This window comes from Piliocolobus tephrosceles, chromosome 10, assembly GCF_002776525.5.
Source record: "Piliocolobus tephrosceles isolate RC106 chromosome 10, ASM277652v3, whole genome shotgun sequence".
In the NCBI taxonomy this organism is placed as follows: Eukaryota; Metazoa; Chordata; class Mammalia; order Primates; family Cercopithecidae; genus Piliocolobus; species Piliocolobus tephrosceles.
Window position 1 is genome coordinate 101,935,401 of NC_045443.1, and position 27,723 is coordinate 101,963,123.

The 27,723-nt window shown below is 41.4% G+C and overlaps 2 protein-coding genes across 5 annotated transcripts in view; both read left to right on the forward strand.

Annotated features, from left to right (window-relative positions):
* TXNRD1 (thioredoxin reductase 1) overlaps positions 1-27,723 on the forward strand; it is a 62,273-nt gene that overhangs the window by 9,003 nt on the left and 25,547 nt on the right. For all 4 annotated transcript variants that reach the window (XM_023191007.1, XM_023191154.1, XM_023191068.1 and 1 more), the window contains 6 exons: positions 16,765-16,887; positions 18,689-18,761; positions 21,180-21,299; positions 24,864-25,006; positions 25,397-25,512; positions 27,009-27,234. In XM_023191007.1, coding sequence (XP_023046775.1) covers positions 16,801-16,887; positions 18,689-18,761; positions 21,180-21,299; positions 24,864-25,006; positions 25,397-25,512; positions 27,009-27,234 — 765 coding nt within the window. In that variant the 5' untranslated portion in view covers positions 16,765-16,800. The remainder of the gene's footprint in view (positions 1-16,764; positions 16,888-18,688; positions 18,762-21,179; positions 21,300-24,863; positions 25,007-25,396; positions 25,513-27,008; positions 27,235-27,723) is intronic.
* EID3 (EP300 interacting inhibitor of differentiation 3) lies at positions 6,341-7,834 on the forward strand. The gene has a single exon (XM_023191338.1). The coding sequence runs from the start codon at positions 6,446-6,448 to the stop codon at positions 7,559-7,561; it is 1,116 nt and encodes a 371-aa protein (XP_023047106.1). The 5' UTR covers positions 6,341-6,445; the 3' UTR covers positions 7,562-7,834.

The window sequence follows — 27,723 nt, forward strand, 5'->3', positions numbered from 1 at the left end:
CACTATCTTTGTAATCTCTGACACAAGTCTGTAGAGCAATGTACTTATTTAAAAATTCATTTGTCAGGCTGGGCGTGGTAGCTTATGCCTGTAATCCCAGCACTTTGAGAGGCCGAGGAGGGCAGATCACTTGAGGTCAGGAGTTTGAGACCAACCTGACTAACATGGTGAAACCCCTTCTCTACTAAAAATACAAAAAATTAGCTGGGTGTGGTGGTGGGCGCCTGTAATCCCAGCTACTCAGGAGGCTGAGGCAAGAGAATCGCTTGAACCTGGGAGGTGGAGGTTGCGGTGAGCAGAGATCGTGCCATTGCACTCCAGCCTGGGCAACAAGAGCAAAACTCCATCTCAAAAAAAAAAAGGTAATATACAAACACTTGTTGACAAATAAATTTATATTTATTTATTTATTTTTTGAAATGGGGTCTCTCTCTGTCCCCCAGGCTGGAGTGCAGTGGTGCGATCTCAGTTCACTGCAACCTCCGCCTCCCTGGTTCAAGCACTTCTCCTGCCTCAGTCTCCTGAGTAGCTGGGATTATAGGCGTGCGCCACCATGCCCAGCTAATTTTGTATTTTTAGTAGAGACAGGGTTTCTCTCTATTGGTCAGACTGGTCTCGAACTCCCGACCTCTTGTGAGCTGCCTGCCTCAGCCTCCCAAAGTGCTGAGATTACAGGTGTGAGCCACCACACCCGGCTTGATTCTGTTTTTAATGATGACAACCACTCTATATGGCAGAGTGAGACATCTGATAGACTTACGTTACAATTGCTGAAGAAAGTGAGTGACAGCTAATCGGACATTTTTCATTTGATCCCTGAGTGGAGTTCCTTGAATGCTGCATCCTTTAGTAGCCACACACCCAGTGCTTCTTACCTCCCTGTCTATCAAAATAACACACCTAGTCATTGCTGTCTTTTGAGGTGTTGTGGAGGTTCTTAATAACCTGAAAAGTTGTTCTTTTCTTCTCACACCCTTGTTTATATTCTTGAGGCTTGGCAAGTCAACCAGCACTGGGTTTTTAAAGTGTCATTAAGTATCTGATTTGACCATAGAGCAAGGGTGGAGATTTTATCTACTCCAAAGTACTTGAAATGAGTGAGTCCAGATTATCTAGTGGGCCTCTTTTACTTCTCTAGTAATAATGCCCTCTTATTTGAATAAAGCAGTTATTCAAAGGCTCTTTTGGATACTAGACTTAAAAGAATCTGCTGAAATCTAAGGAGCTATTCCTGAGAAAAATGCACATAAATAATTTTTTGCATATAAACTCAGACTATTTGTGGATCTGCTTCAGAATGTCTGGTACAGAGGTTTACCCTTCTAAGTGTTACTATACACACTTTGAATAGTTGAAGCCTTAGTAGGTTTTTAAAATTTTGTTATATGGCAAATTTCTTTTCACTAGTATTTGTTATAGTGGAATATATTCCTGTGTTCCTCCTTACTGATTTAACCTTTAAAAATATTTTTCTGGGGCCAGGCGCAGTGACTCACACCTGTAATCCCAGCACTTTGGGAGGCTGAGACGGGTGGATCATGAGATCAGGAGTTTGAGACTAGCCTGGCCAACATGGAGAAACCCCATCTCTACTAAAAATACAAAACTTAGCCGGGCATAGTGGCGCACGTCTGTAATCCCAGCTACTGGGGAGGCTGAGGCAGGAGAATCACTTGAACCCAGGAGGCGGAGGTTGCGGTGAGTCGAGATCACACCATTGCACTCTAGCTTGGTCGATCGAGTGAGACTCCACCTCAAACAAATAAACAAAAAAAATTAAAAAAAAATTTTTTTTGTTCCTAAAGCAACATTCAGAAGTGAAACTACTGGTTTGTTTATAGGTTTTAAATATTTGCTATCTTTGGGATTGATTTATTAAGTACCTACTTAGTAGTTGAAAACACTGTCAGATACATTACATAATTTTCATTCACTATAGTAATTATATGGTATAAATACAGTTGTCCCTTGGTATCCTCAGGGGATTGGTTCCAGGACTCTTGTGTATACCCAAATTCATACACACTCAAGTCCCAAAGTCTGCCCTGTGCAACTAGCATATATGGAAAGTCAGCTCTCCATATTCACAGGTTTCACATCTCACAAATACAGTATTTCTTTATTTCTCACAAGCTTTCTCCTCTTGAAGGAGCAGGCAGACCTGGGTAAATGCTGTATTTTTTGTCCCTTTGGTATAAGTGGATCTGTGCAGTTCAAAGCTGTTTCCTTCAAGGGTCAACTGTAGTAGTATTCCTGTCTTATAAATAAAGACACTGGAGGCTGAGAGGTTAAGCAAGCTGGCTAAGATAATACTAATAGCTAATAGGTCAAGATTGGAACCTAGATTGTCCCCTCCCACAGTCTGTGGTCTTTTCAAAAACTAATTTTCATAAAAAAAATACATCTGTCTTATCATAGCAAAGTTCACCTTTAATAATAAAAAACAAAACACAAAATATGTACACACAAACATAACTTTAAAGAAAATTAAGATGAAAGAGAAACTGCCAGGCACAGTGGCTCACGCCTGTAATCCCAACACTTTGGGAGGCTGAGGCGGGCGGATCACGAGATCAGCAGTTCGAGACCAGCCTGGTCAACATGCTGAAACCCCACCTCTACTAAAAATACAAAAATTAGCCTGGTGTGGTGGCTCGCGCCTGTAATCCCAGCTACTTGGGAGGCTGAGGCAGGAGAATCATTTGAATCCAGGAGGTGTAGGTTGCAGTGAGGTGAGATCATGCCATTGCACTCCAGCCTGGGCGACAAGAGCAAGACTCCGTCCCCCCCCCCCAAAAAAAAAATTAAAATGGAAGAGAAACTATACCTAATGTCCTGCTAACTCTGGCAAATCAAAGTAGGACTTTTACCACATGTCTTCACAACTCAATATTAAACAGATGCCCTGGTGGTATGAAGGGAGAAAAGCTGCTATGAAAGAAAGAATAGAGAAGTTTAGGAAGGTAGCTGATAGGATAAGTGTGTATGTTAGTGTGTGGGACTCAAACTTGACTGATTCCTGGCTTTGGCTCCAAAAAGTCTATTAAAAATCCATTTGTTATAGATAAGTCTTACAGCAAAACCTCACTGGAGAAAAATAGTGGACTCCATGTGACTTCTTCCTTTATTTGGTTACAGGGAGACATGTGACCTTTGTCATCCACCCTGTCACGTTTGTGTTGAGCAGTATGGGTTGTGGAAAAGAGCTCAGAATGCTTGGAATTAACCTGAACTCCTAGAAAAGGCTAGAAAAGGAACTGAAAATATAGGAGAAAAGACTGAAGAAAAGAGGAAAGGAAATGGAGGGTTGTATTGAACCCTGACTAGCAACTCTTGAGCGAAGAAAGAGGAAAAAGGGGGAAGAGGGGAGCTAAATTATCTCTGAGGCAACTCAGTCTCATGGCTGCCTGAACTAGTCTATATTGTGGGAATAAGGTAGACTCCATCAATTGCTGTGAAGTACCAGTGCAGTTCTTGCTTTCTATTCCTAGTCACAGACAAATTTATCAGGACTGCAGTTTCTTCTTTTTAAGCTTCATTTAAATAATTATTAGTAGCACTTGGACCTTAGGTTAGGAAATCACTGTTTAATGATTTAAAGATTAACCAGCATGGAAATCCCATTCTTTATATGATTGGGGAAAATTATTAAACTTGAGATTGTTTCACTTTGTAGCAAATGTCTAAAGGCAGATTTTTTTTGTTGTTTTTTTTGAGGTGGAGTTTCCCTCTTGTTGCCCAGGCTGGAGTGCAATGGTGCCATCTTGGCTCACCTGCAACCTCCGCCTCCCAGGTTCAAGCTATCCTCCTGCCTCAGCCTCCTGAGTAGCAGGGATTACAGGCATGTGCCACCACATCGAGCTAATTTTCTATTTTTAGTAGAGACGTGGTTTCTCCATATTGATCAGGCTGGTTTACAAGCTTCCAAGTAAATAGCTCTTTTGCAGAGATCTCTACCCATCATTCTATTCTTCCACTCCTGGATGGTGGAGAACCAAAGTTCACTTGAGTAATGCGAGCACTCAGTTTCCTGCAGGGGTTAGCACGCATACTGGAGGCTCCTCCGACCCCACAGATCTTCGGGATGGGGTGATGGAGGGGGTTTGGTTTTTAAAGGCTCAGGTGATCCACCCACCTCAGCCTCCCAAAGTGCTGGGATTACAAGTGTGAGCCACTGCACCTGGCCTAAAGGCAGAGTTTTAAAGGTGCAATATGATGCAAGTCTGCCTTTCTTAGGATGATCTAAGTTATATGTTAATAACGTACTTGGAGATCTAGCATAGAATATACTCAGCACTGTAAATCACAACTTAATAATGCTTGCGTTGATATGGTCTGTTGCTCTGAGCAAATTGTGTGGGCTGTTATCTCCTGAGAAATCCCTGTAAATGGTATTAGTAATACTTTATAAGTAGGTTGGGAGAATGTAGTTTTCTAAGGCATTTTGAAATTCTTAGATGAAAGGGTCTTTATGTAGCAAATTGTTGTCAGCCTATTTTCCTTCCTCGGAGCCTGGAGAAAATAGGCACCAGAGGGTAGGAAGGGTTGGCTTGTCTTCGTAAAGAGCTGTTGTTGAATTTAAAGTGGATGTGAGCAGCTCCTAAGAATATCGTTCACTGTAAAAGCAGACTTTTTTTGGATTTGGGCCTTGGAATTCTTAGCTGTATTTTCACCTAAGATTTAAAACAAGTTTAAATACTGGTTTGTAATTGGCCAGACTTGGGAAAGATATGATCCTTTAATGATCCTGGGTCTCAACTTACCTATCTCTCATTGTTCCTTTATTTCAGAAGAGGGATAAGAACTTTTTCTGAAGAGCAGTCAACTTTTCCTTTCAGTGTATAGGATTACTTCCACGAATCTGTGAACTTAATCTTTGCTGCCAAATAACTTGCAGTAGATGCTGGGACAGTTTTAAGTGTATTTTAATTTATACATTCAGTACATAAGTGCATCCATGTAAAAACAGCTATGTTTGGAAGATGTAAAACCCAGCTTTTGTTTTTGAGAAGCCAACTAGATTATAGCATAGGATCATATGTATGTACAACTAACCGTAATGCATGGTGTTTTGAAAAATGCATGTATTTCCCTGAATTACCCCTAGTTAATAAAATAATTGGGGGCAAATGGTAATATAAGGATTTTGGAGTAACTTAATACTACTAGATTTTGCTGTTTATACATTTGCAAACAACCTTCTGCTAATGCTAAAGAAATACGAACAAGTCTATCTGCATAAAGGATGGTAGGGCTAATTTACTTCCTGGTGCTGTGAAACTGGCAGTTGGACAGGTGCAGTTGTGGGTGTCTTTTTTTTAAGGTGCACCTGCTGCAGGTTTGAAAAGCTGTTGATGCCCATGGGTTGGTTGTGTGCGTGTTCTCTTTAAAAACCAGATGTATTAATTCCCGTTGTTAAGTATACTTTGCTATTTGCTACTGGTGAGACTGGTGAGACAGATAAGCGGAGTCCTGTGGTTAACTGCACTTGAGTTTCCAGTGACCCCATTAAATCCAATGGGTAAATTTTCCAACGCAGATTAGTCACCCAGTTTACAGATTAAGTTTTCATATCCTTAGATTGTTTCTGAAATCTTCATGGCTTTGCTCACCTTTTAGGGTTCAGAGTTCCTACCCAATCAGTGTCGGTGGCCTTTAGATGTTGGCAAGCTTCCAAGTAAATAGCTCTTTTGCAGAGATCTCTACCCATCATTCTATTCTTCCACTCCTGGATGGTGGAGAACCAAAGTTCACTTGAGTAATGCGAGCACTCAGTTTCCTGCAGGGGTTGGCACGCATACTGGAGGCTCCTCCGACCCCACAGATCTTCGGGATGGGGTGATGGAGGGGGTTTGGTTTTTAAAGAGGACCTGTGAAAGTAATTAACCCGATTTACATTTGTATAATAAGTCTAAACACTACCTTGCAAAAGAACTGAGAGTTCAGCCTGTTTAATGGAGTTTCTGCTTTTCACGGGCCCTGGCCTTACCGGCGGTTACAGTCCAGCCAGATTTAGTTCACAAAAAAACAAAACCCTAGGTCGACCTCACTGCGGTATATGATGGCAGCGATCGTTTTAAAGCGCAGGACCTTTAGTCTCCTCAACAGTTTTGTCTAAAGTTGTCCAAAAGTGTTTTTTTGAAAGTGAGGTGATCCAGTCGGTGAACTCCTTGAAAAAGAAGAGCTGTCTCCTGAGCGGGCATAAGTCGCGTTTGGGGTCGGGGCCCATTATTGCGCGTGTTCGGAGCGCGGCGCTTGCCTATGAGCGAGCGCCTCGGGTCGTGGCGCATCCGGGCCGGGGTGGGGCTATCTTCCCGCGGAGCGTGCTGGGGGCGGGTCGCGCCGGCCGGGCCGCTAATGCGCATGGGCGGGCGTCCGCGGTTCCAACTGCCGCCAGTTTCCACAAGCTGGGAGGGCAGTTACCTGAGAGATACCAGTGGCCAGCATGTCGGTTGAAAAAGCTTCCCGGAAGGGAGACGAAGAGAAAGGAGAGGAGCAGCTCGTGGTCATCCCCAGTAGCGAGTACGCGGCGAAGCCGGCGGCGGCGGAGGGAGCGCCGATGAAGATGGATGTGACGGTGAGGGTCACGGGCTGCTCCGACGACCTCAGCTCTGGGGAGGCCGACCTAGACCCAAAACTCCTGGAGCTCACCGCTGACGAGGAGAAGTGCCGCAGCATCCGCAAGCAGTACCGGCAGCTCATGTACTGCGTGCGGCAGAACCGGGAGGACATCGTGAACTCGGCGAACAACTCCTTGACCGAGGCTCTGGAGGAAGCCAATGTCCTGTTTGATGGAGTGAGCCGAACCAGAGAAGCAGCCCTCGACGCCCAGTTTCTTGTGATGGCTTCTGACTTGGGTAAAGAAAAGGCAAAGCAGTTAAACTCTGACCTGAACTTCTTTAATCAGTTAGCATTTTGTGACTTTCTGTTGCTGTTTGGGGGTCTGAATTGGATGGAAGGCGAGCCTGACGACTTGAGTGATTGTGATGATAACATAGCTCTTTCCTTCTGGAAGGCAATGGAAAAGGAAGCAACATCCTGGATGGTAAAAGCTGAGACATTCCATTTTGTTTTTGGTTCATTCAAACTAGAACCTTCTGCACCAAAGCCCCGACTTGAACACCAGAAAAAAGTTCGCAAGATGGAAGAAAATGGGAATATGCCTACAAAGTTGCGGAAGTTGGACCTGAGTAGTTATCCAGAAGCGACAGAAAAAAACATAGAAAGGATTTTGGGATTGTTGCAAACCTACTTTCGAAAGTATCCTGATACTCCTGTGTCCTATTTTGAGTTTGTGATTGATCCAAACTCTTTTTCTCGTACTGTGGAGAATATATTTTATGTTTCTTTTATTGTAAGAGATGGTTTTGCAAGAATAAGGCTTGATGAAGACAGGCTGCCAATATTAGAGCCGATGAATGTTAACCAAATGGGTGAGGGAAATGATTCCAGTTGCCATGGCAGGAAACAGGGAGTCATATCTTTGACTTTACAGGAGTGGAAAAACATTGTGGCAGCTTTTGAAATTTCTGAGGCCATGATTACATACTCCTCATACTAAAGATTTCTTAGTATAGGATCCTTTTTGTGTTTTTTTCTGAAGTTATCTCAAATGGAGAGTAAAATGTAAACTGAAGCACGTATTGTATGTCTTGTAAAGTGAAAAAGTATCTTCAAGAACATCAGACATTGTTTTACTGTGCAGCGTATTTTTCTTAGTAATTTATAAGGTCATGATCTTCTGTTATTACAAAAAATTCGTTGGCATATTTATGGGAGTGTTTTATTGAATGCCCTTTAAGACTGTTAATAAAAACACGTTTTGGATACCAAATTAAGGAATATTTGATAATTTGCAAAACACAATAATTTACAAAAATCAGTTATGATGCTCTGTGATAACGTTGCTTTCTCTGTCGCAGGGAACCAAGAGAATCCCAGAAAGGTTCCTAACCAGGTTGGGGAAAGAGTGGGTAAAAAACAAAAGTGGGGAAAAAAAGCAAACAAACAACAACAACTTGTCTGTAAGGCAGTTAATATGCAACATTAAGAATGAAAAAGTCATTGCAAAGAAGGCAGGATTTATGAGGGAGTATCCATATTCTAAACAGTTTCTTTTATTAGACTCAGCAAAAGTAGTGTCTCTGCTGTAGTAGTTGAGGTGTCAGCTAAGGGCTGAAAGGTGAGTGGAAACACGAAGAAGGAAAAGGCATTCAAGGCAGGAGAACAGCAAGGTCAAATGCATGGAATTGTTAGAAGTTAGGCACGAGAGGACCATTAGATTTATGGAAAAACTGTTATATTTGATAAGCTGGGCAACAATTGCATAACTTCATCTATTAGTATCCTCAGAAGATGTTTTTGTCTAACTATTATACGTTGAACACAACATCTTTTGCTATCCAGTTGTAGTTTTTATCTACTGAATTTTTTCTCTGGCCCCTAGTGTCCCTTTGTGATCTTTGCTAGTACATAGAATGTCCTTCAGAATTTGCACTGTTCCATCATGTAACAACTTTGAATATTTGTCCCACTTTAATTTTGCTTTTCTATTTTTTTTTTTTCCTTGAGACAAGTGTCACTGTTGTTGCCCAGGCTGGGGTGCAGTGGTGCGATCTTGGCCCACTACAACCTCTGCCTCTGGGGTTCAGGCAATTCTTGTGCCTCAGCCTCCCAACTAGCCGGGATTACAGGTGTGTGCCATCACACCTAGCAAATATTTGCATTTTTAGTGGGAACGGGGTTTCGCCATGGAAGCCAGTCTGGTCTCAAGCGCCTGGCCTTAAGTGATCCACCTGCCTCGGCCTCCCAAAGTGCTGGGATTACAAGTGTGAGCTAAATTTTGCATTTCTTAATAGGGCTTTAAATGCCAGGAAACTGACCCTGCTTGAAACTAAAACATGTTAGTTTATCTAGATGTTCTTCACTTAGTGTAAAGCTATAAAGGCTTTTTTCTTTCTGTTGCTTGCAGTTTTAAAAATATAACTTTACAGGAGTGGAAAAACATTGTGGCAGCAGTGGCAAACTTTCCTAGTAAGTCTAGTGGTACAGGAAAAGGAAATTCAAAGACTCAACAAATGATACCAAGACTGAGAGGAAGGATCTTTCATGTATGGGGATGATCTGCTGTTGGAAGAAAAAGTACTCTTAATGACAGCAAACAGGTCCCGCCCCAGTACTTTACTGACAATCAGTTGCTCTGTTGAATGCCTCATGTCTTTACTAGGAGTATTTGACAGTGATGATTTAAAAGCATTAATAGACATCTGGAGGCTTAGGAGAGGTAATTTTTTCGGTCTTCTCTAAAGTTAATAGCTGTTAAAATATAAAGTTGACCACCAGTGTTTCTATTTTTACTGGTTGGCATGACACCAGTAAAATGATGAGGCGTGATGGATTGCCTCATCATTTTTGAAATTTTGAAATTAAAGTGACTGCTTACCTTGAAGCAAAAAGGAAATTAAAAATTTATAGAGATTAAGAATCAAACTGCAAATCTGCTTGTTTCTTGCTAATATAGAGAACTTTATTTAATTTTTTGGAGACAGAGTTTTCACTCATTGCCCAGGCTGGAATGCAATGGCACAATCTCGGCTTACTGCAACCTCCACCTCCTGGGTTCAAGTGATTCTCCTGCCTCAGCCTCCCACGTAACTGGGATTACAGGCACCCGCCACCACGCCTGGATGATTTTTGTACTTTTAGTAGAGACAGGGTTTCACTGTATTGGCCAGGCTGGTCTCGAACTCCTGACCTCGTGATTCGCCTGCTTTGGCCACCCAAAGTGCTGGGATTCCAGGTGTGAGCCACCACACCTGGCCTAGGTACTTTAAATTTTGCAGGTTCAGTTAGCTGAAATGTAGGAGAATTTTGTTTTTTTGTTTTTTTTTGAGACAAGGTCTTGCTCTGTTGCCCAGAGCACAATCCTGGCTTACTGCAGTCACCTTGATCTCTCGGACTCAAGTGAGTCTCCTGCCTCAGCCTCCCGAGTAGCTGGGACTACAGCTGCATGCCTCCACACTCAGCTATTTTTTTTGTTTCAGAAGAGAGAAGGTCTCATGTTGCCCAGGCTGGTCTTGAACTCCCAGACTTAAGCAATCCTCCTGCCTTGGCCTCCCAAAGTGTTGGGAATTACAGGTGTGAGCCACCACGCCCAGCCTAGGACAATATTTTTAAGAAATATTTTTAAAATATTTTGAGAATATTTTTAAGTAATAGAACTTTATTGAATGGTAGAACCACTTGCTGGTCAAAGGATCTGGGATCAGATCCTCATTCTATAACATTCTAGTTATGTACTTTGGATAAATTATTATTTAACTTGGCCGGGCGCGGTGGCTCAAGCCTGTAATCCCAGCACTTTGGGAGGCCGAGACGGGCGGATCACGAGGTCAGGAGATCGAGACCATCCTGGCTAACACGGTGAAACCCCGTCTCTACTAAAAATATAAAAACTAGCCGGGCGAGGTGGCGGGCGCCTGTAGTCCCAGCTACTCTGGAGGCTGAGGCAGGAGAATGGCGTAAACCCGGGAGGCGGAGCTTGCAGTGAGCTGAGATCCGGCCACTGCACTCCAGTCAGGGTGACAGAGGGAGACTCTGCCTCAAAAAAAAAAAAAAAAAAATTATTATTTAACCTGTAAACATCAGGTTTTTCATTTGCCAAGTGGGAATAATGCCTCTTAAGTTTACAGTAAGAATCAAAGTAGAAAATGTTTGTGATAAGTACTTTGAGATATGAATTATGGTATGTAGTATAGTTGTAAAAGCAAGAGGTTTGTAATCTCTGAAATTGAAAGTGGGCTCAATTCTTGGCTCGTGGGCAAGTTTCTTTCTCTCTGAGGGCCTCTATGCTATATGAAATGGGAATAAACATCTGACTGGAAGACTTTGAGATAATGTATAAAAAAAACTTTTCTCATTGTAGACTCTCATGTTAGTGCCTCACTCTCTAGTTCAGAGTCAGCAAATTCCATGATGCCACTTCCCTCCATAGTGATGTCTCTGCAATGGTTCATTTACTTTCCTTTGAGTCTCTGACTGTCATGCTTTTTAGACCCTTGTCCTGGGGAATGTATTAGCAAGTGATTGGTAATTAATTTATTCCACAACTGTTTGAATACCCATTTTGCCAGTCACTGTTGTAGGCACTGGTTGAAAAATGGTGGATAGAAAACTGCCCACCTCTCATGATTTCATATTTTAGTGGGTATATTAGTTTCGTTTTGCTGATGTAACAAATTACCAAACATTTAGTGGTTTTAAATAACACTATTTTACAGTTGTGAAAGTTGGATGCTATAATCCGGTTATCAATAGGTCTGGTTCCTTCTGGAAGCTCCGAGGCAGAATCTGTTCCCTTGCCTTTTTCAGCTTCCAAAGCCTACCTGCATTCCCTGACCCACAATCTGTCAGTTCCTCTATTTTCTTTTTTTTTTTTTTTGGAGACGGAGTCTTGCACTGTCACCCAGGCTGGAGTGCAGTAGCACAATCTCAGCTCACTACAAGCTCCGCCTCCTGGGTTCACGCTATTCTCCTGGCTCAGCCTCCTGAGTAGCTGGGACTACAGGCGTCCGCCACCATACCTGGCAAATTTTTTGTATTTTTAGTGGAGACGGAGTTTCACCATGTTGGCCAGGATGGTCTCGATCTCCTGACCTCGTGATCTGCCTGCCTTGGCCTCCCAAAGTGCTGGGATTACAGGCGTGAGCCACTGCGCCTGGCCAATTCCTCTGTTTTCAAAGCTGGCAATGCAACCTCTTGCTTCTGTCCTCACATCTCCTAGTACTATAATCAAGTCTCCCTCTGCCTCCTTCTTATAACACTTGTGATTACATTGGGCCTAGTGGGATAATCCTGGAAAATCTCTCTCTAGAACCTTAATCACTCTTTACATGTAACATAGTCACTGGTTCTAGGGGTCCAGACTTTGACATTGGAGAGCTATTGTTCACCCTATCATAGAGAAAGACAACATATTCCTGTTAACGATGATAGCTCTGAAGAAGAGTTGCTTGGATAGAGGTTGAAGTGCTGCCTGAGAAGAAGGGTTAAGGGGAGGCTCTTTGAAGGAGGCATTTGAAATGTAATCTCTTTTTCATAAGTCATTTACCAGAATACAGTCATGTCTGTATAAGGGCAATCATGTGTTACACATGAGATCAACAATAGACCACGTATATGGTGGTGGTTCCATTAAGATTAGACTGTCCCCTAGTGAGGTGGTAGTGCTCCCAAAGTCTGGGGCCACAGAGATGAAAGACAGGATACCCACCCTTGCAGAGTTGATGGGATTGTGTGATGGTGGCAGGGGGATCTCAGAGGAGGAACACCCAACTCGATGTATTAGTCCATTTTCACACTGCTGATAAAGACATGCCCAAGACTGGGCAGTTTTCAAAAGAAAGGGGTTTAATGACTCACAGTTCCACATGGCTGGGAAGGTCTCACAATCATGGAGGAAGGCAAGGAGGAGCAAGCCACATCTTAACGTGGATGGTGGCAGGCAAAGAGAGAGATTGGGCAGGGAAACTCCCCCTTATAATACCGTCAGATTTCATGAGACTCATTCGCTATCATGAGAACAGCACAGGGAATACCTGCCCCCATGATTCAGTTACCTCCCACCAGGTCCCTCCCACAACATGTGGGAACTCAATTTGGGTGGGGACACAGCCAAATTATATCACAAGGGCTGTTCAGTAAAGGCTTCTAATTTAAGCTTGAAGGGCATGAAGGGGTTGGAGTGGAGAAAAGAGGACATCCCAGGTAGTGTAACAATGTCTGTGCTAAGTGCCGTGGCTACATGTGTTATTGGAGTTGTAAGAAAGAAAAGGAGAATATTGGGAACTGAAGAGAGACTTGATGGATAAAATGGGCCTTTTGTGTTGGAATCTCTTAGAGTGTTGGTTAAAGAAGCCACCAGCCTCCAAGGGAATGCTGTGGAAGGGTAATATGTTTGTACATTGAATATAAATAGTGTAACATCATGCTAGTCTTGTCTGTGTGCTGGATCAAGATTTGTTAGGAAGAGGACATTTCAAAATAGTGGAGATTGACGCAGGGAAACTCAGCGAGGACACCAGTAAAATACATTCCAGCACTTCTTGACTTAGTTCCAGGCAATTTCCCTTCTTCAGGAGGTGGGGAATTAGTAACTTAAAGGGATTAATTCCTACCAGCCACTATGCTAACATGCATTATCTTTCTTAAACTCAGCCATTTGATGAGGTCAGGAACCTGTTAGCTTCGTTAAGGATTAGGTGATTGGTCCAAGTCACCTGGCCTTGTGAGTGGTAGAGCAAGTATTTTAACGCAGGTTATTTCTGCACCAGAGCCATCTATAATGGTGGGGCGGGGGAGTACAAATCTGGCGAAGGATAGAAACTAAGCTTGGGGGAAAAGTCAGGATTTTAAAAGACTGCCACAGTGGAATTGCTTTCTGTATTGTGCCCTTTTTGGGGGAGCCTGGAGCAGTGTTTTAGTAGGAGTGGGGCTGGAGAAAGGGATTGGATTACTATGACAGGCAGGTAGAAGAAAAGGAAGACTATCCAATGTCTAAGCCTTGCCAACAAGTGACGAATGCCTGCAGGTCATCTACTCATATTCTGTAGCAGTGGTTCTCAAAGTGTATGAGGCGCTTTTGGCATACTTTAAGGTCAGAATTATTTTCATAATACTAAGATGCTGTTTGTCTTTTTTTTTTTTTTTTTGAGATGGAGTCTCGCTGTGTTGCCCAGGCTGGAGTGCAGTGGTACAGTCTTGGCTCACTGTGAGCTCTGCCTCCTGGGTTCATGCCATTCTTCTGCCTCAACCTCCCGAGTAGCTGGGATTACAGGCGCCCGCCACCACGCTCGGCTAATTTTCTATATTTGTAGTAGAGACGAGGTTTCACCGTGTTAGCCAGGATGGTCTCTATCTCCTGACCTCGCGATCCTCCCACCTCGGCCTCCCAAAGTGCTGGGATTACAGGCGTGAGCCACCACGCCTAGCTGCCCTTTTCACTTTAATTCTCTTACATGTAAACTGTGAAGGTTTCCAGAGGTCACGTGACAGGTGGTGTGGCAACAAAGAGGGTTCTTTGTAATTCTCCCCACCCTTGAGAATGTACTGTGTAAGCCACCGCGCCCGGCCCGGAGTCTCAAAAATTGTAAAGGAGTCCTGAGATGAAAAAGTTTGAGAACCTCTGTAGCAGCCACCACAGTCAGCTGACATAATTTCTAGCAATTGTAATTGGAGGAGAATGGGGGCATTTTTCTCCTTTCCTTATTCCATCTCTGTGCTGCCTTCTTAGGCTGTCTGGGGGAGCTGTCTTCTACCTTCTATCTTATTTTTATTTTAGGTGAGGTACCACTTACATGGAATGGAATGATAGCACTTTCAATTTTAAGTTTGGTTAAAATTTTAAAACATAGTGTTTCTTTCTTTTTTTTTTGAAATGGAGTCTCACTCTGTCGCCCGGGCTAGAGTGCAGTCGCACGGTCTCGGCTCACTGCAACGTCCACCTCCTGGGTTCAAGCAATTCTCCTGCCTCAGCCTCCCGAATAGCTGGGACGACAGGTGCACGCCTCCACGCCCGGCTAATTTTTTTTTGTATTTTAGTAGAGACGGGGTTTCACCATGTTGCCCAGGCTGGTGGTGAACTCCTGAGCTCAGGCAACCCGCCCTCTTCAGCCTCCCAAAGTGCTGGGATTACAGGCATAAGCCACTGAGCTCAGCCTCATAATGTTTCATTCTAAGGTCAACTGAATGCTTCAATTGCCTGGGTCTTACCAATTTTACCTACAGTGCTTTAAAATGGTGAGGTTCATTCAGAGCTTTTTTGGTAAAATCTGTGCACTGGTTGATACAATTTGACTTTAAGCTTGAACCAGGAGATCCCAGGTTAGATACAGAATTTCAGTAAGGAACAGATTGTAAACATTGGTGGAGGGAGTATGTGGCTTTTCAGCATGAGGATACATTTTCTGGTATTTGTTCTAGTAGGTATGTTGGAGGAGGGGAATTCCCAGAACCGTGCTTTTCATTTAGACAGCCAGTTATTGTGTTCTGTCACCATCTTTGCTAAGTTCATGCAGATAAAATGAGGTTGAGATTAGAAGTGATTGTTTGTTATTTTTCCAGCAGGACATCTAACTGCATTTGTTAGTTAACTCTTAAACCAGTAAGTCATGCTCTTTGAGACTGAGTAGGGAGTCACACTAGTTCCTTGAAGCTTAATTGATCCTTTGATCGAATGGCTGTTACTACCAAATTGTTTTTCCCCCACAGTGCCTTGTATTGAAGGAGGAGCCTTGGCCATAATGCCAGTTGATGAGTACTGGCTGTGTTTACCAGCCTCTCATGCTAGACCTTTTGTGCAGACTGTCAGGGTGGTGCAGTCTTGCCCCCACTGTTGCTGGTTTCCAGGTGTTCTCCCTTCAGTCCCTGAGGCACTACGTATGCCCGCCATGCTGCCAACAGGTAGCCGCAGTGCTGTGCTTCCTCCTCCACATTGCTCCACCGCACCCCCTTCCACATCCCAAGAACCTTGTTCTTCCGCTGACCCCAAGCTCTGCCTTCCACCCCCTGCATCTGATGGTAGGCAAGAGAGAAATGTGCAGTTTGGGCTGGTAAGTTGGGGGGCTCTTTTTGTTATTAAAGACTTTTTGTTTATTTTTTTTTAATGGGATGGAGTCCAGTGGTGCGATCTTGGCTCACTGCAACCTCTGTCTCCCGGATTCAAGCGTTTCTCCTGCCTCAGCCTCCGGAGTAGCTGAGATTACAGGCGCCTGCCACCATGCCTGGCTAATTTTTGTTTTTTTAGTAGAGAGAGGGTTTTACCCCGTTGGCCAGGCTGATCTCGAACTCCTGACTTCAAGTAATCTTCCTGCCTCGGCCTCCCAAAGTGCTGGTATTACAGGCGTGAGCCACTGCGCCTGGCTTAAGACTTGAGTTTTTGAAAACATTTTATTGTGCTTATTAACAACTTTCTCAGTCGTTATATCTTGTTAACATAGATTTTTATTTTAATAAGAGATAATATTAAATATGTTGCCAAAATATCGTATTAAACTGATTTGAAATATAATGTGTATCAGAATTATATTAGTGGAATGAAAGGATTTTTTAAAAATTAAGAGTCTAACACCTAAATTATAAATGTCTGTTACTTGCTAAGTATATGGAAACTAAATATTAAATATGGGAGACTTCATGCACATGCAATTAAAGGAATGAACTTTGCAGAGTTGTGCCTATTTAAAATATCCTACAAAAGCAGCAACTTTCACGTTTAACTTTTCATGCAGGTCAGTATCAATTGACAGTTCTGTTCTGATTTTCTAGATGTTATGCCCCAGCCAAACAGTACAGAAAAGTCTTAAAAAAATATTTGGCTGATCTTTTAAAATTGTTATATTCAGATTAAGCTATGCCCATATTTACCAAGCCCCTATCTTTAAAACCTAGTTTAAAAATTCTAGGAAAAAAAGGCTGATGATTAAACCTGATTTAGACCTAAGCTGGTTTACTTATGTAGAGGTACTATACGAACACTTCAAAGTAGCAATGACAGTGTTTGGGGCTAATAAACTAAGATAAAGCAAGCAGTTCACAACTTTAAGGAAGGTTGAATATTTCCATCTATATGCTGTAATTATAAATCAAACAACATCTTCCCTTTGAAAATTCCTTTTGTTTTCCTTTAAGAAAAGGTTTTGTTACAAAGCGTTTTGGACATTGCTGATTTTAAGTTAAATTATTTTCTCTCCTGTTATTTTTCTTTAGGCTTATCAGGAGGGCAGACTTCAAAAGCTACTAAAAATGAATGGCCCTGAGGATCTTCCCGAGTCCTATGACTATGACCTTATCATCATTGGAGGTGGCTCAGGAGGCCTGGCAGCTGCTAAGGCAAGGCTCCTTGTGTTGTGTGTTGTCTGGGTGGTAGTTAGAATATTAACATCCCTGACAGGGTTCTCTCCGCTCTCTGTGGAATTTATTTGATCCACTCTTGTTACATTTTGCACATTAACTTGGGCATGATAAGGGACCACTTTATAAATCATTTTTCCAGATTGAAATATACATTACTTATATAATACAGGGCCCAGTAGTTTGGAACATGTTTCTACTCACTTTAAAATTTAGTTGATTTCTCAGAGATAATAAGGGTGTTGTGCCTGGTGCAGTGGCTCACGCCTGTAATCCCAGCACTTTGGGAGTCCAAGGCGGGTGGATCATCTGAGGTCAGGAGTTCAAGACCAGCCTGGCCAATGTGGTGAAACCCCATCTCCACTAAAAATACAAAAATTAGCTGGGCGTGGTGGTGGGTGCCTGTAATCCCAGCTACTTGGGAGGCTGAGGCAGGAGAATGGCTTGAACCTGGGAGGCTGAGTTTGCAGTGAGCTGAGATCGCACCATTGTACTCCAGCCTGGGCAACAGGAGCAAAACTCTGTCTCAAAAAAAAAAAAAAAAAAAAAATACATATATATATGGGTGTTGTGTGGAAATGGTTTGAAATTAAGCAAATATATTTCTTAATTAATATTTGTCTTTTTCACTTGAATGATTTCCCTGTTCATAACCCCTTCTCTCCAGTATAAAAAAAAGATGGAGAGCAATTGGGTTTCTTAAACCCGTTTATTAAAAATGATTTGCTTTCTGTGTATGTGAGGTTAATAACCACTAACTCTGTGGTCTGAGGGTGATTGGAAAGAGGATGTATAAATAAAGAAGGTTAGGAGTGAGGCTCCTGGTCCTAAATCAAGATAAATTTCCCATGTGAGGACCCCTTGGGCCTGTCATCCTTACCCAACAGGTTCCTTTAAAAGATGAAGTGGTTATACTTCCCTAAGGTGTAGCTTGTGTTGAATCAGTAATGGGTAGAAGCTCCCCAAGTTAGGGGCAGACCAGCATGAAGCAGTGCTTTGCTGAAAGTAATTCAGGAATAATACCTGATGTGTTTTACTCCAGTGATGGTGTGTTTGAAAGACATGTAGACTCAGTCCTTTCAAATAACCTTTGGAGGTCTAGTTGCCAATATACAAAGCTTATTCTATGAGAAAGAAAAGATACCCTGCAAAACAAACTTCTAACTCTTGTTTCCTTCCCTCAAAATAGATTTGGAAACATCATAGATATTGTCAACTTTTTAATGAACTCCTCATGTGAAATTTTTAGGAAATCTTGTAATACAGAAGAAAAACTTCTTCAGTATTATGCTTTAGAAACCAAATTAGATTAAACTTTAAAATGATTTTTAAAATATCACCTTATAGGATACAGGTTGCATTAACAAGCTGTAGACTGTCAGTAAACCTGCTTTTTCAACAGGCTGTAGACTGTCAGTAAACCTGCTTTTTCAGCTACTTGGCAACTTGCTTGGAAATGGCCACTTTCTTTTTTCAGGTATTGCTTAATCTGTTATTGTTTGAATGGAGTTATGTGAGAAGTCTAAGGTTTCCAGCTGATTCTAACAATTTTACTACTCTATTATGCATAATTTTAAAATCTACTCTCACAACTATCTGAGTATCTGTTAATTTTTATCCTGGAGTTGAATTAATCATGATGTGTGTGAAGTACCCAGGTATTAATTACTCGTTATGCTTTAAGTTCTATAGCTTAAAAAAAAATCATGGATTTTTAACAGCTCATTTCCAATCTGTCATGTTAACCTTTTCAACTCACTTTAATAATTTTATTTTCCAGGAGGCAGCCCAATATGGCAAGAAGGTGATGGTCCTGGACTTTGTCACTCCCACCCCTCTTGGAACTAGATGGGGTAAGCTTTGAAAATACTCTAGAAGTGATGTTGCCAAAGTAGTTTTCCCCTGGCAATAATCTAACTGGCTCCTAAAGCCTAATTTAAAAAATCAAAAACTAAGTTAAAGAAAAACCAGCCCCAAAACATATATATCTTTTATTTGAGCCAAGTTAAAATGGATCAGATTAAATGCTAAAAATTTAGGTTCTTTGGCACAGAGTCAAGAAGTAAAAACCTTGTCTACAAGCTATGATTTAAAGGTAAATATTTGAGTAATCTAGCATATATAGGGGCTTAATAACTGAAAATTTAAACTTTTCATATGTGGATTTCTGTTTTAAATCTACCTGCTACATTGAACAAAACTGGAATCAGATACCTTACTGCCTAGCCCTTACTGCTTCTGAGTCTTGATGAATTATATATTCATTATTCATTTATTCAACAAATATTTATTGAACATTTATTATGAACCACGGCAGTGACGATATAGCAGTGAACTTGGCACATTCAAAGTTCCTGCCCTTGTGGAGTTTATATTCTAAGTGGGGAGACAAAAGATACATAAGAACTTTAGGAGTTGTGGTAAGTGGTATTGAAAAAATTATATAGTGGCATAGAGACGAAGTGGATAAAGGAGAGTTTAACTTTGAGAAGATTATCAAGAAAGGCATGTGAAGAGGTGACATTTAGAAGAGGCCGAAGAATGAGAATGAGCCAGCTGTCAAAAGGTGAGGCAGAACTTTCCAGGCAGCTTCTCTTTCTTTGAGGATAGCACATACAAAGGCCCTGAGGTAGGTAAGAGCCCTTCATGGTTGTGGCATAGATAATGGGAGCTGGAGGTGGTAGTGTGAGGTGAGACCAGAGAGGAAGGCAGGTGTCACTATCGAGGGCTTTGTAGGCCCAGATAAGGAATTTGGACTAATCAGAGCATATAAATGAGCTTTTGAAGACTCTAAGGCAGGGGAGCCATATGATAATATACATTTTTTAAAGATTACTTGGCTCCTTGCATTAGAAGGAACCAAGAAGCAGGAAGTCCAGATAAGGCGATGTCACAATTTCCGATTCATCCGTTCAGCAGACATTTAATATGTCAATCTGTGTCAGACACTGCTCTTGTTGCTAGGTATTCCCCCTCTGACCTGTGAAGTTTATACTCCAGAGAGACGCTGGTAGCATTCTGCTCAGAGGACTGACTTTGAGCTGTGAAGTCTGTTGTCATCTTTCACTCTTAACTCATGTCATTTTGGTCACCTGCCTGTGTTTTGTTCTAATGGAAACAAGCTGTCACCATGTTCTTTAGGCTTAGGGATACTGAAGTTTTTTTTTAGGGAGCAAGGGAAGTCATGCATCCTTTAAAAAACCAAGTGAATGCTGTAGGCCACCTCCTTAAAAAAATGCACATATACACCAAAAAAAAATTTTTTTTGAGATGGAGTCTCGCTTTGTTGCCCAGGCTGGAGTGCAGTGGCGCTATCTCGGCTCACTGCAACCTCCACCTCCTGGGTTCAAGCAGTTCTCCTGCCTCAGCCTCCTGAGTAGTTGGGATTACAGACATGTACCACCACGCCCGGCTAATTTTTTGTACTTTTAGTAGAGACGGGATTTCACCATGTTGGCCAGGCTGGTCTTGAACTCCTGACTTGAAATGATTCACCCACCTCGGCCTCCAAAGTGCTGGGATTACAGTCATGAACCACCACGTCTGGCCCATATACACCAAATTTTATGTATAGTTTAAGAACCACTGCACTCTAATCGCCCAGCATAACAACGCCTTTATCAGTTACCTCTGTGCATAGATTCAATGGCAAGTGCAGATGCTGCTTGAATTACAGTGGGGGACTACATCCTGATAAAATGCTCTGTAAGTTGAAAACAAGTCGAAAATGCATTTAGTACACCTAACCTCCTAAACATCATAGCTTAGCCTAGTCTACCTTAAACATGCTCTGAACACTACAGTGGGCAAAATCATCTAACACAAAGCCTATTTTATAATAAAGTGTTGAATATCTCATATAATTTATTGAATGCTGTACTGAAAGTGAAACACAGTATGGGTGTATGGATAGCAACATGAAGAGAAAAATCATAAGTCGGGTCATCTATATAGGGTTGTGTACATAGTAAAATTTCAATTTCTGGCATCTTTATCAGCAATCAATTAATTTTGTATCTTTGAAGTATATGGACATCGTGGAAATCTGCCCCTCTTTTTGTTTCGTTTTAGGATGATGTTACCGTGTTTGGTATGTAAGGGTCTCTGAACTGATGAATGTTGTAAGATTTAGGAATAAACTTTATTATTGGCCACATTAAGCAAATGTAATACAATATTTCTTAGAGTTGTAATAATTGTTGACTTTGTTCTTTGAAGATTTGTAAGGCTTGGAAAGCAGGCTATAAACTGCTTTCTCAATGTTGTTATAGGTCTCGGAGGAACATGTGTGAATGTGGGTTGCATACCTAAAAAACTGATGCATCAAGCAGCTTTGTTAGGACAAGCCCTACAAGACTCTCGAAACTATGGATGGAAAGTCGAGGAGACAGGTATGAGAGGGAAAAGCTACTCTTCTGTTTGTGCTTTGGGGGGTTTGAGCTGCAGTCTTTGTAATGCATCATTAATTTTCACGAAGAGAGCAAATAGCCTAGTTGTTTTTATTGTTTACATTTTTGATGGATATAATCACTGGAGTTATCCTTTGTCAAGTATTTACATAGTTATGGTAACAACAGATACAGCATTTGGATTATGGTATTTCTATAATATAAAATTAGAGTTCTTTTGAATATATTGTCATGTAGTGTTTGTGAGAAATCATACAATGTTTATAATTTGTAAGGAAGTACTAATTGCATTTGCTTTCTTTTGAAGCTGTTGCATTTTTCTTCCTCCAAAGAAGTCTTGTTTCATGAGCCAATATTGTAGGGGGGTGGGGGTTGTTTGTTGAGGAGGGAGTGGTTAGACTTTGTTGGATTAAAAATATTTAGAGTACTCTAGAAACCCTAGACGAGTTGAAGAGATTGGAATTGTTAATTTAATTTAATTAATTTATTTATTTTGAGACAGAGTCTCGCTCTGTCACCCAGGCTGGAGTGCAGTGGCGCCATCTCGGCTTACTGCAAGCTCTGCCTCCTGGGTTCACGCCATTCTCCTGCCTCAGCCTCCCGAGTAGCTGGGACTACAGGCGCCCGCCACCACACCCGGCTAATTTTTTGTATTTTTTTGTAGAGACGGGGTTTCACCGTGTTAGCCAGGATGGTCTCGATCTGACCTCGTGATCCGCCTGCCTTGGCCTCCCAAAGTGCTGGGATTAACAGGTGTGAGCCACCATGCCCGGCAGAATCATTAATTTTAGAAAGTAGATTGCATTATCTAGTAGAAGAATAAAGTGACATTTGGCCTAGCTTCCTGGCTAATTTATGACATATGTCACTCTGTTGTGAAGAGTGAAACTCCAACCCCTATCTGATTTGAGGTTTGAGACCTATGCATTATGGAGCATTTGAGGGAAAATACTCCAGCCGGTAGCCAAGTTAAACTATTTTGTGGCTTTTTCAGGGTTTTAATTGTGTATTAAATGTGAAGATACGGCATAAATACATGCTTGGAAAAATTTTGCTCTCACTCAAACTACTTATGCTTCTTTTCTTAATGCTTTTACTTCCTACTTAAGATAATAGTACCTTTTCCAAGTCTGGAATCTTAGAAAATCACTAACTTTTAAAGTTTTATAATGTTGGGATCACATTGTTTGCTCAGATCCTTAAGAGAGGGAGGGATATAAGAAGAAATTTTGTAAAACATTGGTAATTACTGCAGCTTAGATGATTAGCATGTGTAGGTGAGTTATATACTATTCTTTTCCACTCCTAGTAGAGAAACAGCAAGTCCTGAGACTTTTGTAGTGGTGGTAGACAGGCCAGGCAGGCAGGTTAGTCCAACCTTCCTGCAGCCTTCCCCACCCACAAGCTACCTGGTCCTCTAGAACCATAACCACAGTGGCATCTGCAGTTACTTTTTTTTGTTTCTTTCAGTAGAACCAATCTCTTAAGGTTCGCTCTAATTCTAACATATTATGATCATATGAATTCAATATCCATGATCTATCTGTTCTCTTGGAGACTATAAATCAGTTTTTTGTGCTGTCATTCCCACTTCCAGAGGCTGGCCAGTAAGTGTACTGTATAGCCAGTCTACTTGCCCACTGAATTAGAGACTCACATTCCTCATTTCAATGAGAGAAGCTTTCTTTTTTTTTGTTTGTTTGTTTTTTTTTTTTTTTTTTTTTTTTGAGGCAGAGTCTCGCTCTGTCACCCAGGCTGGAGTGCAGTGGCGCGATCTCGGCTCACTGCAAACTCCACCTCCCGGGTTCACGCCATTCTCCTGCCTCAGCCTCCCAAGTAGCTGGGACTACAAGCGCCCGCCACCACGCCCGGCTAATTTTTTTATATTTTTAGTAGAGACGGGGTTTCACCGTGTTAGCCAGGATGGTCTCGATCTCCTGACCTTGTGATCCACCCACCTCGGCCTCCCAAAGTGCTGGGATTGCAGGCTTGAGCCACCGCGCCTGGCCGAGAGAAGCTTTCAATATATGTTGATTCTCTTCTTCCTTCTAAACCACAGCTGCCCTAGGACCTGTCTTCTGCCTACCACCAGAGTATATTTACCTGTATCTTATTTATTTCGCTAGTCGTTTATAAGATATTGATTATTCGGCCAGGTGGCTCATGCCTGTAATTCCGACAGTTTGGGAGGCCAAGGGGAAGGATAAGTTTGAGACCAGAAGTTCAAGACTACCTTGGGCAACAAAGCAAGACCCTGTCTCTAAAAAAAAAAAAAAAAAAATTAATTGGGCATGGAAGGCCTCTCCTATAGTCCCAGCTTCTTAGGAGGCTGAAGCAGGGGGATAATTTGAGCCCCGGAGTTCGAGGTTGCAGTGAGCTATGATTGATTGTACCACTGCACTCCAGCCTGGGCAATAGAGTGAGACCCTGTCTCTAAAGAAGAGATTATTGAGGCTGGGTGCAATGACTCATGCCTGTAATCCCAGCACTTTGGGAGGCTGAAGTGGGCAGAGCACTTGAGGTCAGGAGTTTGAGACCAGCCAGGCCAACATGGCAAAACTGCGTCTCTACTAAAATTACAAAAGATTAGCTGGGCGTGGTGGCCCACACTTGTAATCCCAGCTACTTGGGAGGCTGAGGCACAAGAATAGCTTGAACCCTGGGGTTGGGGGGTCAGAGGTTGCTGTGAGCCCAGGTTGAGCCACTGCATTCCAGTCTGGGCAACAGGGCAAGACTCTGGGCGAGGAATAAAAAAGAGAGATTATTGAATACCCAAGGGTTGATTTTTATCCTTTAAAATTTAATATTACTTTAGTGCCCTGAGGATTAATTTAATTATGACAGAATCAAAAAGAATAAAAAAGTTTTCTCTTTGATGAGATATGGGAGTTTGGAGGGAAATGTGATAGACTCTTAAAATTCTGTCTAAATGAACTGTCAGTGAATTTTTTCCATAAAAGGCTAGATGGTAAATATTTTAGGATTCTTGGGGCATAGGGTCTCTAGTAGCTACTTAACTCTGCCCATGTAGTGTGAAAGTAGCACTAGAAAATATTGAAATAAATAAGCATGGCTGTATTTTAATAAAACTTTATTTACAAAAAGGTGATGGGCTGGATTGGCCCATGGTTTCAGTTTGCCAGCCCCTGGCATAAACATTGTTACTAGTTTAGTAACTCCATACTTGGCTACATCAGAATCTCTTGGATTTTCTTACAAATAGAGAATCCTAAGCCTTAATATATCCCAGAAATCAGTAAAATTCAAGTTCATTTCTAGATAAAGAAGGGAAAAGTTTGTGTATTGTTATTTTAGTTTAAAATTGTCAGGAGATCTGTCTTGTATTATTTAACTGTATTAGTCTTATAAAAGAGAAAGAATATTTGAAGATGAAAAAGTGGCGTATGTGCTCAAAATGGAGGATTTGCCCTTTTAGATTGCCTTTTAGAGCTCTGCTCCTTGTATTTCACTTGAGTGATTATTGAGAAATGATCTTTGCCAGGAGTTGAAAAGCCAAACAAGATTTTGTCTTATTTTCTTATACAGTTAAGCATGATTGGGACAGAATGATAGAAGCTGTACAGAATCACATTGGCTCTTTGAATTGGGGCTACCGAGTAGCACTGCGGGAGAAAAAAGTTGTCTATGAGAATGCTTACGGGCAGTTTATTGGTCCTCACAGGATTAAGGTAATTATGTGACATCCTGACTAGTTTTTTTTTTTTTAAAGCTTTGGTTGGAAAATGTTAAAGTATTATAATAAAAGTAATAGCCACTGTGACTCAGACTATCTAGTTTGGTGATTTTGCTGTCATATCATCCTATGGGGCCTTGTGTGGAGGTATGGTAAAATGTAAGCGTACTGGACCAGACCACCTGGATTTGAGGTTTGGCTCTGGCACTTACTAGCATTGTGACTTTGAGCAAGTCTGTTAACTACTCAGTCTTAATTTATCCTTTTTACTATATTATTGTCCTCATTATGAGGATGAAATGAGACAATGTAGTGAATGGCCTTTCAAAGTTTACAATTCTGAGGAATGATTACTTAATAAGGTTTTCATATTGGTTTCTTGTAGGCAACAAATAATAAAGGCAAAGAAAAAATTTATTCAGCAGAGAGATTTCTCATTGCCACTGGTGAAAGACCACGTTACTTGGGCATCCCTGGTGACAAAGAATACTGCATTAGCAGGTAAAGAAAAAAAGCAGGGTGGGAAAGAAAAACCTATTGTGGATTTTGCTTTCACATTTTTCTTCAAACCCACTTCGTCAATTTTTTGGACTTGAGACAGATTTCTTTGCCACATTGTGCCCTCTCTGGGGGCAGGGTTTGGGAGAGAGAAAAAGGAAAAATGATTTTAAAGGAGAACATTTTAAATATTGAAAACTTCAAACATTGGTCATCTTGCTACACAGAATTAGTATCACTAACATACAAGTATAGATTTATATTTGCATTTGTATTTGAAATTTATGCATGTATGAGTATGTAAGTATGTAATCAATGGATATTCGCATTTTGTAAAATAGGTATGATACATATATACATTTAGATTTTGTAAAATGAGGATCATATATTTTACCCTTTAACCCTTGCAGAGTGGCTGCTAAAAGAATTAAAGGCTGGCAGGTCATTTAGATTTATCAGAATGTAGACCCTACTCAGTGCTGTTTGAATGGTTACAGTGTCAGTGTAGAAGGACCTCCTGAAATGAGTCAAGCAAGGAGATGTTTTGCTGTGTGGTTTATTTTTGCCTGTCAAATGGTAACACTGGTGACATTGTTCAGGAGCTTTCAATTATGAAGTCATTAAGACAGAGTGTTGGTAAATGTGACTTCTTGGATCCTTTTTGCTCGGGAGTTTCTGATTATGTTATAAGTTACTCTTCTCCTTAAGGCTCTTTTTGGTATATGCTTTTATCCTTTCTCATATGGTGGAAGGGGGAGAGGTAGGTCTCACGGGCATTTTTTATGAGGACATTAGCCTCATTCATGAGTGCTCTGCCCTCATGGCCTAATCACCTCCCGAAAGCCCCACCCCGATATCATTGCCTTGGGGTTTAGGATGTTAATCTATGCATTTTGGGGGTACATAGACATTCAGACAATAGCAGGCCCCCTTCTGATATTTTTTAAAAACTCATTCTCTAACAATGTTTTTATGATCTCTGTGTCCCTAGCTCAGCTAGAAGACTTTTGTCAGGTTCTACTTTTTATAGTTGACTTTTATATTATAAGATATTGAAAGTTTTTTTTTCCCCCGTTCTTGTCCACATTCTTAATAATAATTGATGTTTCAGCTGAGGACAAGTAACACAGGTTTTTCCACCTCAGAGAGAGCTGAATGGTGGCATGAGGATGGAGGTTAGGGTTTGCAAATCTATGATTTATTCCAAACAGTTCAAAATCATTTAGTGTGAAGATGAATTGGACTAACTGACTAATATCAGAAGTCACACAGTTTGCTGTGTTTAGCTATGGGTAGCTTGAGCTACTCCCAAAGCAACTGAGTGGCAAGAAAGGGTATCTAAGAATTATAAAACCTTCTCATGTATTCATGTGTGTAGCTAGTAGAATGTTTATCATCTTGAAAGTATGTTCTTATCAAAGTAAAAATGTGTACTTGGATTTAGTAATTATTCATATAGGAACTTTTTTTTTCTTCTTTCTTTTTTTTTCTTTTTCCAGTGATGATCTTTTCTCCTTGCCTTACTGCCCGGGTAAGACCCTGGTCGTTGGAGCATCCTATGTCGCTTTGGAGTGTGCTGGATTTCTTGCTGGTATTGGTTTAGATGTCACTGTTATGGTTAGGTCCATTCTTCTTAGAGGATTTGACCAGGACATGGCCAACAAAATTGGTGAACACATGGAAGAACATGGCATCAAGTTTATAAGACAGTTTGTACCAATTAAAGTAAGTGGGTTTGCCTGTAGGTTTGTTAATTCTACAGTCATGGTAAAAGGCAAAAAGAGAGTTGAGTTGGTGGTGGAAGCATCCTTTGAGCATTATAAACCATCAGGAATGCTGATTCCCCTACTGCTGTATGCTGGTATATAAACTTGTACCTCCCTACCATCTAAACACCTATATAGCTTTGTTTTTATTTATAGATTAATAATGTCTTCCTTTGTCAACTTTCTCACTTTTGGTTTTCTTCTGTTCTCTTCTGTTTAATGCTTTCCTTTATGCATTCCTTTGTCATCTTTGGTCTGTTAATACTTTGTTTCTTCATATGCACCAGAGATTTAAATAAGAGTTCAAGACTAGACCCTACCTGCACTCCCTGGCTCCCCATAGGACATTTCCCCCTTGGTATATGGTACAGTCTCAACATAAACACTACATACTTCTGGCATCCCGCTTATCTCATTTATTTATGTGTACTAACCTTTTTCGCTCTTT